At 39.8% G+C, this 15,786-nt stretch overlaps 2 protein-coding genes across 4 annotated transcripts in view; one reads left to right on the top strand and one right to left on the bottom strand.

Annotated features, from left to right (window-relative positions):
- Positions 1 to 754: 754 nt before the first annotated feature.
- Positions 755 to 8,144, bottom strand: LOC309704908 (PWWP domain-containing DNA repair factor 3A-like). Its single transcript, XM_082530398.1, has 14 exons — positions 7,877 to 8,144; positions 7,028 to 7,207; positions 6,566 to 6,879; positions 6,209 to 6,437; positions 5,895 to 6,038; positions 5,741 to 5,811; positions 5,409 to 5,485; positions 4,440 to 4,500; positions 4,271 to 4,346; positions 4,098 to 4,148; positions 3,735 to 3,970; positions 1,463 to 1,684; positions 1,270 to 1,358; positions 755 to 1,188 (listed from the first exon to the last, which is right to left on the bottom strand). The coding sequence occupies exons 2-14, from the start codon at positions 7,032 to 7,034 to the stop codon at positions 1,110 to 1,112; spliced, it is 1,656 nt and encodes a 551-aa protein (XP_082386524.1). The 5' UTR covers positions 7,035 to 7,207; positions 7,877 to 8,144; the 3' UTR covers positions 755 to 1,109.
- A 1,766-nt stretch (positions 8,145 to 9,910) lies between these two features.
- Positions 9,911 to 15,786, top strand: part of kif26ba (kinesin family member 26Ba) — a 102,958-nt gene continuing 97,082 nt past the window's right edge. For all 3 annotated transcript variants that reach the window (XM_082527148.1, XM_082527147.1, XM_082527149.1), the window contains exons 1-2: positions 9,911 to 10,726; positions 11,961 to 12,353. In XM_082527148.1, coding sequence (XP_082383274.1) covers positions 10,667 to 10,726; positions 11,961 to 12,353 — 453 coding nt within the window. In that variant the 5' untranslated portion in view covers positions 9,911 to 10,666. The remainder of the gene's footprint in view (positions 10,727 to 11,960; positions 12,354 to 15,786) is intronic.

Below are 15,786 nucleotides of genomic sequence, written 5' to 3' on the forward strand. Positions count from 1 at the left end.
CTCTACTTTACTTGAGTATTTTTGTCCTGACACATTTTTACTTTTACTCCCTACATTTTAAAGCAATTATCTGTGCTTTCTACTCCTTACATTTTCAAAACAGGCTGTTACTTTTAGTTTCACAGATTTGCGGGAAGTTATTGACGTCACTGCGAGCATTCAAATATCAAACTGATTTGAACCTAAACTGTAACACATGAAAGCAGTCCTGTTCGTGTATTATTCACCAGGTAAAAAGAGATGAACGAGGCAAAGTGGTCCGGTGTCTTAATTTATCGATATTTAATGACTGCATGTACCAATAAGTAGCTGTTGCGGCCCTTCGGCATCTAGGAGCAAGGGGCATAAAGGGAGTAATATTTTTAAGTGTCACTTAATTTCAAATGCAGTTTCTATCAGCTCAACATCAGCAAACACACAAACTGTATGTACTGTACTGTTTATTATTGCTGGTGTGACGAAGTCTATTGGCATTTGGCCTTTTATTGAGACGTGTCCATAGAGCAACTGTCAATTACTGGCATGGAAATTATAAACGCTCCAGGATCCGATTGCCTCCAATTCGTTTTCCACCCCATCATATGTGAATCAGGGGTATCCTTCTCTCTCATTGGTGGTTGCTTCATTTGCTCACCTTGATGTGGGGGAATGTTTATTACCACTTTCTTCACCATTGCAGAGGGTTTTTTGCCTTTCTATGGTCTCTGTGTGACTGTCCCTTTAGTGTTTATGAGAACCTTCACAGTTCAACAAAAAGTTTTAGAACACTTTTTATTTCATGTAAAACTCTGATAAAAGCACATGCAGACAGATCATTAATACTTGAGCTGCTTGAGAAGCGATTTGGCCATGTGTACATTTCCACTTACGGAATAAAGTTAGGTGATGAAACTGCCTTTCATGATTACATTTCATGGCCTGTTTTTAGGTTTTATTATATGCTTGATATTCACTTTTTACAAGTATACAAAAACAAACAAAAAAAACAAACAAACAAAAACAAAACAGTGCAGTGATTGATTGCAAGGCACACCGGTTATGGCTGCATTACTTATAAACAAAACTTAAAACACTCAAAATGTCACAAATCTTGACACTCAGACCGACAGTCAGAGAATAATGGAAGTGTTTGGATGCGATTTCTTCCTCATTTGCTGCTCAATCTTTAAATCAAACTGCTGCCTTTCTCTGAAACAACAACAACAACAAAAAATTAGTATTTATCAATGAAGTCATTCTTTTTAAAAATTTAACATATGAAAGTCTTACCTGTTACTTATACGCCGCCCCCTGAGGTATTTTTCTTCTGCTGTTTTTACTGAAATGTTGTCCACTCCAGCAATGGCATAAATAATGGCCTGCACAGAAACAAACTCATAACACCTGGACTACAGAAACTGAACTGCATATCAGGAAACATTGCAAACAAAACCTGTGAGCACTCATGCAGGCTTTAGCTCACCTCAGGAAGAAGCACATCCAGGACAAAAGGGACACGATCCATGGATTTCACATCAGCTACGCAGGGGGCGTTGGCCACAGCTGCTGTATAGAGCTCATTTAGGTAGCAGTAGACTTGGTCGAGCTGATGGTCATCTTCAAGGTATATGTTCACCACTCGTCTACGATTGTCACTTAAGAAGGAGCGAAGCCACCTGGACTTCTCCTGTCCATGGATCACAGCCTGTAGGAAGTGTGATACAATGGGAAGAGATTTATTCAATCAATTATAGTTTCTTATGCCATCACATCTTAGTGTGGCGCAGCTCAGATGTCAGATTTTAAAAAGAACTGCAACTGAAATTTTTTTTTTTTTTTTTTTTTTTAAATAGCATTCATATGCAAATACTTTCAATATTCATCCATATGTTTGTTTAATTTTTGCATGCTCTGGCACACTCTTTGCATAACTGGTTGAGCTCCTGAAAGTATTGGACATTACTGGGGTGAACTTAAATTTGTAAGTACGGTATACTAAAATCGAGGTCAGCTTACATTCGTTGTGGCCTCTACCACCCGTACTTTATTCAAATAAATCTCCACGTCTTAACAGAGACGGCTTTTGACTTTGCTCTGGTGTCATACTAACAGAGCGCGCAATTCAGAAACGTATAAGAGCATAGGACACCTGGTCTTGATAAATAGTTAGGACAAACAAAATATTGGTACTCACTTATAAGTACCTCTTTGCGTTTACCTAACGGCAAACTAGGGCATTTCAGCTATAAACAGTTATCAGCATCAGCAAATAATAGCATATAATCATGAGTGGTATGTCATCAATCAAGGTAAAACATTAACCTTTATAACAGAAAAATAATATGCATTTGTTGATGATAACCATAGTATTGTACTATATAAATGAAATAAAAAAAAAAGTGTTAATAAAAATCTATCCCGATCCTTCTTTCCATTACTATAACAAGGAACTAAGAAGAACATAAATGATGGCAAGTTGAATTTAAATGTCTAGTCTTTGACTATCTTTAATTTCCAGACCTATGTAACTGTGGCAAATGTGATGCTATGGCCAAAGGAGACATGCATTTGTTTCCACACACTGGAAATAAGTTTAAAATAAAAAACAAAACACAAAACAAATTGTTGTTTATGATTTAGTTGTTGAAATCCACATTTGGGCTGGTATATGCTGTGAAAACTAATCAAGATTTATTAAAACAAAAACAAACAAACAGACACAAAAAAAGGATCTCTGCACATAAAAGCAACTAAAGGAATTCAGATGAAAGGTCACCAGTGGCTACATGTTTTAAGTCAGCTGGTCATCATGTGTTTTTTCTAAACTTCCAAGATGGTAACGCCAGCTAAAAGAGGAAGTCAAAGTCAAGGCATATTTGGTTTCCACGAAGAATTACAGTTGAAAGGCTTTTGTTTGGATCTATTGTAACTTCATTAGTAGGGCAGAACAGGGCTCTTCTCTTGCAGCACTTCAAAGCCCTTGTTGTTGATTGGTGTTTCAACCTCACCCAGTCTTTATATGTATTGTGATTCTGTATTGTAAAAACAGATGAAAACCGTGGCCTACAAACGTGCTTGTGCAGTGGGTGAACTGTGAAGCTGTGTGGGTTGGGGCAAACCCACACATTTCTCACGTGGGTCTCACAGTTGGGTGTTCCCACACAGGGCTGGCAGCAGTTTTACCTTTTGGGGGCCCCTTTATGGGCTTTTTAAATGGGCAAACCCACTACCCCCAGTACTGGCGTACCCACACAGCCCACAATGGGAAGCCCACAGTGGGGTCAGGTTAGCGGTGCACTAGATCCGGCACTGTTGCAGTCAATAACTCAAAAGCTGAAAAGTTACATAATTTGAGCAGGAAAGTTTCAAGCCTAAGTTGAGCCACAGAAACCAAATATGAGTTTTCATCTCATAAAACTTTGGTGGCATAAAGGAAAACAAATAGTCCAAATTACTCAGAATATTAAATTATTTTGAGCTGGTAAAAAACTCTGCTTTCTGCTTCTGTTTCAGTTTGGGCTGTCCTAAAAGATCAAAGCAGCACTCATTACTCAGCACTGCTGCAACATTTACATAATTTTAGTGAAGTGACACCAGAACTGTAGCTTTTTGAGGAACACAAACAATCACCCCCTAAAACTCTATCGGCCAAGTCACTGCTATGCACACTGAACAGTTTCTTGGTATACCTATATTGGATTAAATGATATGGAACAAGAATTACACCAGCAGAAAAGCAACAGAGTCATTCATACCAGGAGGTGTGCGTCGACCATGTGTTGCTTGACAATGAAATGTACGAGCTTCTCATTTGCGCGGTTGTGGGCAGCATGGGTCCGATCTGGCAGCAACCTCTTTGAACACCTTATTTCCTTCTGCTGTTCACTAAAGCTGTCCTCCTTAACATCACATGGCTCCTCCATTGTTGAATCACTGATGATGGTTAGTCTCTCTGAAGCTGCCTTTGGATACCTCCTCCTCACAGGATAACCTAAACCAATTCAGACCAGCAGTCAAGAGCAACATCGGGGCCTAGCGAATCTGTAGGTGTATTCAACTTTTTAATTCTGTGCTAGCCTCGTTGAAATTTCTGATTCCAGGTCAAGGATGAAACTTACTCATATCGTGATCAAAGTACTGTATGAAGGAGCCAGAAAATGAGCCACATGCTACAAAGATAAAACATGATTAGTACTGCAGCTAATTCAGTGATATCATCCCAATATTGTTTAAACAACATATCACACACAACAGTGTTTCTGCTTGCTGAGGCATTACATAAGCAACTCACCAATCCGAAATCTGTAGTCGGTTATGAGATCCAGGGACCATGATATTGCAGCATCATAGCTTTCTTTGGCTTTACACTGTTTAAAACCAACAAAAAAGCAAAAACAGTTTACCGTTGTGTCAAGTGAACATTTTCAGAAATCCGAACATACTCTGTGAGCAGTTCTTACCATGAGTTCATTAGCTTCTTCACAGTCAAAAGGTTTCAAGCATTTTAGAGCCACAGCAAACCTTTAGAAACAAACACCCAACTGAAACGTTTATTTAAATAACATAAATGTAACAACACTAAGTAATGTGCATACACTAATCAGCCACTTCATTGGATACAGTTCAAATTCTTAATGCAAATATCTAATTAGCTAATCACATGGCAATAACCCGATGCATTTAGGCATGTAGACATGACCAAGACAACCTGCTGAAATTCAGACTGAGCATTAGAATGGGGAACAAAGGTGATTTAAATGTCTTTAAATGGATGTTGCTGCCAGTTGGACTGCCATGAATATTTTATAAACTGGACTTTCCCACACAATGATTGCTAGGATTTACTAGGCAGCAGTGGGTGCCACTACTATCAGCTAAGAACAGGAAACCTAGGCTACAAATCACAACGGCTCACCAAAAATTGTACATTTCCAACTGGAGAAATAGAAGATGGGAAAAATGGTGCCTGGTCTGTTGACCATTATTCAGATAGTAGAATCAGAATTTGGCATAAACGACATGAAAGCATGGATCTATCCTGCCTTGTCTCAATGGCTCAGGCTGCTAGTGGTGATGCAATAGTGAGGATTGATATTTTCATGCCACATTTTAGGACCCTTAGTACCACTTTAGCATTGTTTAAATGCCCCAGCCTACTTGAGCATTGTTTCTGACCATGTCCATCACCCTTTATCCCTTCCAGAAAGATAAAGCACCATTTCGCAAAGCTCAAATAATCTCAAAGTACTTTCTTGAACATGACAGTGGGTTCACGGTTCTCAAATGACCTTTGGAGTATGGTGTAAAGGGAGATCCACATTGTGGACCTACATGTCCAACCAAGGTGTACTTTGTAAAGTGGCTGGTGAGTGTATGTATCACCTAAAGACAAGCAAGAAACAACAAAGCAAAAAGAGAAAACATCCTACCCTTTCTTTTTCTCAATGATTGAGTCATCAATGAAGATGATACTGGCTTTTCTGTGCTTTCTGTTCACACTTTTTACCTACAGCAAACAAAACAACAAATAAAAAACAAAACAAAAGGTGAGTCAATGTTTTTCATGGGCAATTATTGTCATTTTAACAGTGAACACTTTTTTTGATTCATCATCTAGTAAATTCAAGATATACAATAGTAGGCTGACTGACAGCACGTATAAAAAAAGCATTTAAGGCATTGATTCAATAAAAGAAAAGGAAAACATTAACCAGAATCTGCTAAATTGTGATTTTATCACATGTCACCATTATGTACTCACCAATGCAGGCCAATATGGATAGTTTCTATATTTGTGCCACACAAATGCTCCTTCGGTAATGGATGGGGGCTCTGAAAGTCAAAACAAAAATAAACAAATCAACTCAGTGTCCTGTACCGTCACAGACTCCAGTTATCCTTGTGGTCTCGCTCACTTTCGTCTGTCCGCATCAGGAAACTTGGGAGCTCTTCCTCGTCCTCCTCATCACTTATGTCATCCTTCTGGTAGGACAAAGTAGACAGCTGTTCTTCATGATGACTCAGTTCTATTGAAAGATCCGAAGACATCATGGAGTCATCTATTGTGGAGTTAAGAAGAGACAGAATTAGAGCACACCTGCAGCTCTCCATGCCAATTAAAAACACATGACATGCAAGACAGACTGTGCAAAATAAAAAACAAATGTAAAAAATGTGGCTTCACAGAACTGGCTGTGCTTGGGGACAACAGTACTGAATAATACACTACCTTGACTTTCTGCTTCAGCCTTCTGGAGTTCAAATCTTGGCCTGGAGCGGGAGGATGATTTCTCTTTATTTAAATTCCCAGTCTCTCTTTTTGGCTTCCTACCACGCCGGCACTTGACTGGAGGATCATCGGTTTTACCATCGGTCTGCGTTTGCGTCTTTGTCTGTCTTTGTTTAACCGGTCTCTTACGCTTACGTTGAGGTTTTGACTGTGAATCTACCGCTGTTGTCTAAATCAGAATACTTTATTAATCCCGAAGGAAATTAGGACATAAAACAGAACATAACAAAAGGAAACTGAATTCACTGAAGCTATGTGGGATTATAAAAATATATAAATTTCACTTTTATACCATACCTTTATCTGAGTGATGAACTCAGTGTATTGTAGCTCCCCTTCAGGAGGGGAGCCTGAAATGGTTGACGGGACATCATAGGTGGTGCTGTAGACTGGTGTGGAGGTCAAGCAGGCTTCTTGTGCAAACCTCATTTTCTCCCTTTCATTTTTTGGAGTACTAGCCTCTATTGAAAAGACAAGGCCGCAGTCGCTGCAGTTGCCGGTGCCTGGCACAGCACTTGAATCATCTGTGCTGGGAGACAAAACCGCATCTGAGGGGTCTTTCTCTGGCGACTTCTTTTTAGGTTCCTTTTTCCTTGTTTTTCCAGGTGCACCTAGGGGGGGGAGAGAAAAAAAAAATCACGTGGTCATTTTTCTACTGTCATTTTGAGTAAATTTGTGTGTTCATATAAAAACATCTGGCTGTCTCAACGACTTTCTAAAATGTAACTCAGAGTTCTCGTTCATAAAAGTTTTGATTACCTTTCATTGCTGTAATATTTGGTGTATTCCTCCTTGTGGAAAGCTTTCCCTGGAGTTCATTGGGACACCGGAATACCAGCGATCTGACATTAATCGGGGCTCATTTTCTTTATTTGGGGGAGTTGAAGGTCCGTAGTAGGCGCCAGGGTGGATAAACCGGTAGCCGCAGTAGCTTTATGCCTGATTTAAAAAAAAAAAAAAAAAAGTAAAGTAAGGCGATGTTGCTCAATCGGCATGCTTAGTAGGCCGTACTTTCGCCTTGGATGAGTTTGGCACTAAACGCGATATTCGCAGGTTATTCTTGACATGCGTAGTGAATTCACAAATATGCGGAAAAGCTGTTGTCACGGAGACAACAGTGTCCTGGAACTGGGCGTCTAAGTACCTTTTTAACGGGAAACTCTACCATTTATGAATTTGGGTTTTAAGAAAACCATACATGTGCAAACGGCACAACAAACATTTGAAAAACAAAGTTTAACGGTGCAGTAACAGCGCAACGCCCAAGATGTGCTGCAGGTCAACCAGATAAGAGCGCTCGCTTGCTAACAAGACTTGCTCGCTAGTAAACAGGCATAAAAACCTAGTTTCTAACAAATCACAAAGTTGTTCACGGGGGTTTACACAGTTCCGTATTGTAGTTATGCGCCACTTGTCACACTAAAGCCATGTCACTATTCCGCCCTTTATATAATGCAATAACGTTGACGTACGGATCAACTAAAACAAGCAATGCAACAAATTAACTGCCGCCAAACTACGACGTAGACCCATAAAAAATAGCGACTGACTGACCACCTCTGCCCGAGTCAAGCGAAGTAATGACAAGAGCTACAACTAGCCACTTACCTTAGGAACCCTAAACTCGGTATTTTTGTGCCACTCGCTAGCTTTTAGCTCCAGTTAAAACCCTTGACATAGTTGTTGCATGTAAACATTCACCGTTACCAAAAGTTGCACGAAAAAAAGGAGTTCCTAACCCCGAAACAAAACCTGCAGTCAATAGTGAAAGCAATGCGTCGTGCAGACAATTCCTGTTAACAAATGTTTGTTATTTCTCGTGGACTGTATACCACACTAAAAGATTTGCCGCCACCATCTGGACCGGAGGGCGTGATTTTATGTCTGAAAAAGCGAGAAGGACACGCTTGGCTGTTCACGGATTTAGTGTTGTGGTTGAGCACAGGATGTGTGCACAACTTGCAGCTATATACTGTTTAGAAGAGATTTTAATAGGCTTATGCATGGGTAGGAGGCAAGAATTAAATAATTCAAATAAAAATGTAATATGAAAAAATGCCACCCAAACATACCGGGTTTAATTTTGAATTTTTTGAAACTGCCCCCATTTTTTGCTGTATTAACTCTAAAGCGACATTGTCTTCCAATCTCACAAAAAGCTACCAAATTCAATAAGTTATATATATACACACATAGAAAAAAAGACAGTCATGTGACTTTTTTTTTTTACTGTAACTTGCTTCCAGATCCACAGAGTTTTACAGAGACACATAAAAAAGCTTGTTTTGCTATTCGTGTAATCTTTTTTATTTGTATTTATTTCGTTTTATTCTATTTATTTATTTATTATTTACTGCTGTGCTCTAATTCAGCGTTGAAGCTTATCTAGTTTATCATAGGGGTAGCAGAGTACAACCTGCTTGTCCAAATTCTCGCAGAGCGAAAACCTAGAGACAACCACACAAGTCCACTTTCACAATTATGGGCAGGGAGAACATGCAGACTATACAAAGCAAGGCTACACAACCCCGGATTTGAGCCCAGGACTTTTGTCCTGTTAGACGTGCTAACCATTTGCAAAATTAAAAACAGCATGCCTGTAGGTTTTTTGTTTGTTTGTTTCTTTTTGAAATTTCTGTGTTAAAAGTGTAAGTCAAAGCGACACTACCCAACTGCAGAGCGCTCACAATACCACTTCTTTCTCTAAAATCGACACTCACCTTTAGTGCAGCAAAATCTCTTCTGGTAAAAAAGTGTGAAAGACTAAGCAAGAAAGAAAAAAAGCAAAATCTTCTCTGATTACGCAGTCATTAAAAAGGAAAAAGAGTGGGAAAGGATGGGAAACAGGTCTGTTCAACAGTCTACTTTCACTTACCTGTTGGTGTCTGGTTTCAACCGCAATGCCCTCCTGGGAACAAAAGAGGGCACTGTGTGACCACTCATCCTGTGTTCACATGGGTTTCCTAAACCTTTCCATCACGTAGAAGTATTGCTGCTGCTCATGCTTGGATCTTAATGCTACAGTCCTAGCTTTGCTTTCTACAGATATTTTCTTCAATTAGGGGCTCACCACCCTACAGCTTTACCTGCTGAAAAGTCACAATTGACACTTTTTTATTTGTTTTTGTTTCTGTTTGACTGACAGAGGTCAAAGGCCGGTGGTTAAGCTTACAGCAACAGGGCTGAGATGTCTTTGACACTGAGTACACAGTTATTTAACATTTTTTAGTCTCGTTGTAATTTGATGATTTTCTTCATCCATTTTATTCTATCTGATACCACTGCCTGCTTGATTGAGAGGTTTTCGGGGCTGTAATCAGGAATTAAAATCCAAGTACTTCCAAGACACCAAACTAAAAAAAATAAAATACAAATAAATAAGTAAAGTCTTTGAAATGCCTCCATTCGTTGGATTTTCCTCATAGAAAATCGGTTTAATTGTTATTTATATGTAAGTATATTTTTTCTCAGTCCATACTGTCCAAAAATGAATCTCGCATAAATACAAAGTTTTTATAGCTTTGGTCAAAATGACTTGAAAGCTTACAATTTTTTTTAAACACCTTAAAGTTATGTTCCTAAACTCCACCACTTTCCACTTTAATCAGGCAGAAATCCACCTGTCACTCAACTGGCACCTTTGGACGTGCATTGGCCTGAGGCAGATGAGGGATAAATTGGCCCCGCCTTCATCCAGATGTGCGTTCTTGCTCCTGTCTCTTCAGTCAACTGCTGGCTTCGGCGGAGCCGCAGGAAGTCAAGAGGAGGGCGCAGATAGTAACACTCAAAGTACAAACAACGAGGAGATGACTTCTGTAGCAGTGGTCTGAACCAGCCGAATCTCACACGGTCTAGTTAGAGAAGGAGACCTGCGCCGTGCGTCGGAATTTCAGCTACCCCCTGAGGGGGGTGGGGGTGTTTGCTTTACCTGGCCAGCCTGAGACGCAGAGCTGATGGAGAGAGGCTGGGCTGAGTGCGGTGCCACTCTAGAGCGCTGTTGAACAGAGAGCTTCATTCAGCTCATAGACTCTGCTGAAGGGGAGCGGTCTTTTTCACCGACCTGTGTGATTCTTGTGTGCTTTTAGGAGTAATTCGAGGGCTATTTTAGACGCAACAAACCGTGCGGTTTGTTAAGAAGAGACCGAAACCATCTGTGATTTTTTTATTGTGTGTCTCTTAGACGCAGCATGGGGATGTAACTGGGTTCATCATGCATCTGGAAGTGGCGTGAGGTTACCACCAGCCCGAGAAGAGCAAACTGCTGGGGCGTGTGGTTAATTGAAATTGATCCGGTGGTCTTTATTTTTTATTTTTTAATTTATTTATTTTTGGATGTGAAGCTGTAGCAGAGGTTCTTTCTCCTCTCCTCTCCTCCTCCCCATTCCTCTCACCTCCAACATGACTTCACTGTCGGGGACTAAGGAGAGGTCTGTGAGCAGCCGGAGCAGAAAATATGGGGTAGGTTATTCATTCCAGCAGCCGAGGGGTGGACACACCTCTGTTCCCAATCAGCCTGGTAAACATTAAAACTTATCATCCGTTCACTGCTGCATGCACTTCATCTCACACTCCACCCATTTTTATAGGAGACTGCCGTTTGCTTCGTTTTCAGGGTGACATAAACATGAAACTTGAAGGTTCTTGTAAGGTTTGTGTTCCTACTGCTGATTGCTTTGTGAAGATCACACTTCAAATATCAGTGCTTATGGTGTTATGGTGTCACAACGCTGGCATGCATTTTCACTGAATGATCCCCAGAAGTAGCACTTGCTGAGCACCAAAGTGCTAAATCAGTGAAGACTATTATAGTCACACCTGTGTCACTGCCTATCATCTACAAAGACTAATTAACAATAATTTATAACACGCCGTTTGGCACAATATAACCACCTCTTCATTTGGAGATGATTGAGCGTTCCCATTTATCAGCCTCAACTCTTTGCTGCCTTATTATAGCCCTCGAGAGAAAGATCACAGGAGTGCCCAACCTTTACAGCCTCCACCACATCAATGGGTCTGTTCTCTGACTGGATTTACCCAGCCGCAAAAGATCAAATTCTCCACTCTTTGCTGCTTGTTTGATGTTCCCATGTGGTTGAGTAGAACAAAATAACAGGTCTATCCTGGCTTAATCCTATTTAGTGGTTTATGGAAGCACTCAGTAGGATGACTTGTCGTTCCATTGCAGGAAATGTTTAATGTCATTCTCTGTTTGTAGGTTTTTAACTGAATGTCTGTCTAATTTAATGTCCTAATGTTAGGTAAGACTCCGTCTAATCTTGATCCCTGATCACACATTTCCTGTGTGGGTTATTCACAGGACACTCTGTGTCTGCTTAGCCTTTTTTCTTTTAAGAGAAATCAACATTTTTAGTGTTGATTGTGGAATAACAATGGATGCTGAATCTGTGATTTGGGTATTCATTTTTTTGTTAAAGCAGAACAATTAGTTGTTGAATTTTTAATTAAAGAAATGTTTACTTGCTTTAACTTTATTTCAGAAACATATCTCTATATTAGTACACAAAGGCAGGTGCAGATTGATATACTGGCCATGTGCTGTCGGTGTAATGCACATAAACACAATGATTATATTATATACATATTTTGACTTTCCTGCAGTGACTGTAAAAATTTGCATCTTGGAAATACACCATCATTAATTTTTTCTCTTCGGAAAATTTTTTCTTAGGTCCCTGACACATCGCCGACCAAATCTTCCTCCTTCTTCCCGGACACATGGTACCGAAAAGCCTATGATGAGACCACCCGCTCCGGTACACGCCCCGCCCCGGAGGGTGCTGGCTCCATGCCCAGCTCCACGGGAACACCATCTCCAGGCTCAGGAATCTCCTCACCAGGATCCTTCTCTGGGTCACCTGGGACCATCTCCCCAGGCATTGGGACAGGATCACCCGGTTCGCTAGGTGGCTCACCAGGTTTTGGGACAGGATCGCCGGCCTCAGGCAGTGGAAGTTCCCCTGGAAGTGAAAGAGGGATATGGTGTGAGAACTGCAATGCAAGGCTGACAGAGCTGAAACGACAGGCACTAAAACTGCTCATCCCTGGACCTTATTCCAGCAAGGTAAATTTCTTAGTTTTGTTTGTCCTTCTGTCTTATAGCGTATCTGAAAAAGTGTGTAGGAAGTCACACACAAGTGGTTATGCTCAGTTTCATAGCGTCCAAAAATAACTTGCTCCTTCATTAACTGTGGCATTTGGTCACTGGCACTTATTAACTTTGTTGCTCATGAAAGAGGGGACTTGTAATCATGCTCTTGCTTACTGTGTTGGTGTGTCGTCAGCATTATTGTTGCCATAAATCATAAGGATGCTGTAATTTGTCCAACCCCCATTTGACCAGCTGCAAAGAAAAAGGAGCAGAAACCAAAGAGCCTTTGGGATTTGGGATCATAATTGTATGTGAAGCTGTTTATCCAATACTGTCACTGCCAAAACAAAATGAAAAACATAGGCGAGATCATTTTGATTTCTGTCTTGGAGTTTCCCATTTTGCCTGATTGAACATATTACCAAAATCAATGAGCTCGCTTTAGTCTATATTGCTTTTCTTCTTTTGAGGGAATTAATGTGATGGATTACTGTAAGACACTAACCTCAAAGACTAGTATTAATCCACTTGGACTCCTGCCTTTTCTCATTTTCTTTGACAGGTGTATCATTTGTTTCTGTGGGTAGTCTATATAATCAGTTTTATTTTCATTAGTGCAGCATTTCTCAATAGCCAGGATATTTCCAGGAGTCCCAGAGTGTACATTCACCTGGGCGTACAAATGCATCATATATACAGATATGCAGCTCACATTTCTTACCTTTTCTACACTGAATAGGTTTTCTTATTATTGTTTGTTTTTAAAACTTGATTATGAATTAATGTGACATTACTTATCACTAGACGAATTTAACTTTTGACTGCTCTTTGCCTTTGGGTCTGATGTCCTTCTGCTACAGCTGACTGAATTTTAGTTATAAAACAATGGGCCTCATATCAGACATTGAGTTAATTGGTAACAAATAGGCTTAAATTATATGCCACGGGGCTGATAAGGCAAAGCTGTTGAGTCAGATGTAGACTTAGAGTGGCATAGTGGAATTTGCTGTAAAGACTGTAAGACAACAAGTGGTGTGGAAATGCTGTATTTTTATTAGTTCGAGAGTATTACAGTTGGAAATTGTTAGGAACAGCAGGGGTTAGTTGGGAGTCTCAGTTGCCAGACCACTAATTAAAGCGTCATTTGTGAGGCTGGGTTCATTTCAGGCTGATTAAAGTTCCCATTGTGGCTAACTTTATTGCAGCGTAGAAAAAACGCATGCACAACAATCAGCATTATAACTAGTTTAGGTAGTGTGTATGTCTTCATTTAAAAGCTGTCTCAATATAGACATAAAATAGTATGACCTTACTGGAAGAGGATATGGAAATGAGGATGGCATATAGTGTGTGGGCAATAGTTAGCAATAAGATTGTGGGTGTTCACCTTATTACTTGGATGGGGACTTTCTAAGTGGAGTTTGCCTGTGTGAATTTCCTCTCGGTGATCTAGTTCCTCCCACAGTCCAAAGACATGCATGTTAGGTTATTTGGTGAATCTAAATTGGCAGTAGAGATGAATTTGAGTGTGAATGGTGGTCTGTCTCCCTGTGAGAGACTGGTGACCTGTCCTGGGTGTACTACACCTCTTGCCCAATGTCAGCTGAATTGTCTCCAGCCTGCCTGTGACCCTGAATTGGATAAGCAATTAAAATGGATTGATGAAGACGTGGAAATGAGCTCAATAGTATCAATGAATCTAGTGCAGAAATCTTGGGGTCATTGAATTTCAAAATATCTCATGTGGCTCAAGGGTCTGTTAATAAAAAATAGATTTTATTGACTTGTCCCAATTTGCTTCACTGATTTAACCTTCAAAGTATGAACAGGAGTGGAATTTGACATTGGAAAAAATGTGTTGTATTACATTATTTTACACTGTGGATGCAACACCTTGAAGACTGTGATAGTAGTTTCACACTAAGAAGAGAAAACACGTGTCTCTGTACTTTTAAATCTGTTGTTTGCATTTTTATTTTTAAGAAGTTTCTCATGTGTGAAGTGACTCAAGTCGCTCCAGCGGTTCTTGCATAAATTAGTTATTTTGACTCTTTTTCCTTGGGGTTGGTTCTTTTTATAGTATTAGAGTGTTCGATCCTCGAGTTCAAACAGACACCTGACACTACTTCTTGAAAAGTGTTGATTCAACAGTACAATACCCACAGCTAATGAAGTGCATTAAATCAATATAATAATTTTTTAATAACACCTATTATCAGTAAAATGAATACGTTTCATGTAAGTAGAGAAGTGGTTAAATCCTGAGAAACTTAAAACAACATGTAAGTCAAATCAGTTTATTATAAACACATTTAAAGACAGCAGGTTGACCATAGTGCTGGATAGCTAAAGTATTAAGATAATTTTTAATTAAACCCAAAAAAAAGAAAGAATTTGCACTGTCTTGCTGAATGCCCAGCAGGAAAAATATCAAATTACAAATGTAACCTGCTCTCTTCCTTTCAGCTTGTTTTTACTCATGAGATGAAGTTATGCACGTTATAAAGAAACTTTAATTGGAAGTTGCTAATTCAAGTGTCTTACCTATATTACACGTGTTTTCTGCTCTTGTCTGCGCAGAAACTCCACTGCAAGAGCAGAGGTTAGTTTCATTGATGGAAAAAAAACCCTCTGGGCTGTTACTGAAAAATTTAATGGTTCAGGTATTTTAGCCATCTAGAATTTCCTGACTGGTTTTCTTCTTTTTTTTTAAACCCAGACACGTTTTACAAGAATGGTTTAAACTACGCAGGTGTTCTGCATCATGAAACGCTGAACTAAAGTCATTAGTTTGACCTAATAATCCTTCTCCTTCTCCAAATATGCCAGTGCAGCAATTTGGCTTGTGTATTTTGTGTGGGTGTATGGGTTCCTGATGCACTGTCAGCGTGAGACCCCGTGTTAGTCCCACAGGACACTGTGACATATGTGACCCACCGCACAGCTAAAACACAAACACACATCAACCATCTGATTAAACAGCTAACACACACACACACACACACACACACACACACACACACACGTTCACATGCCTTTGTCTGTGTCATGGATCTGACTACACAACGTTATGCAAGTTATGCTTGACCCACACACACAAAGAGTCGTATTACCATTTCTTTAGCCATTGCATACATTGCATTCAATTTCCATAGATTTACCCTTATTGTAGCCTTCAAATCAAATTACTCACTTTGAAATTTAATGATTTTTTTTTCACTCTTCATCCCCATAAAACATAAAAAAAGTCCTCACACTGTGACTGTGTAAACACATTTGTGAGTAGTGTGTGAGTAATACAAGTGCTCAGACATTCACACACAGGGTCGTTAATACTATGCTAATGATGACCTTCGCCGTGCTTACCTTTTGAATATTTTCCTGTCTGGATGTCTGCAGTTCAATG

The sequence above is a fragment of the Aulonocara stuartgranti genome (genome assembly GCF_965226115.1).
Source record: "Aulonocara stuartgranti genome assembly, chromosome: 1".
Lineage (NCBI taxonomy): Eukaryota > Metazoa > Chordata > Actinopteri > Cichliformes > Cichlidae > Aulonocara > Aulonocara stuartgranti.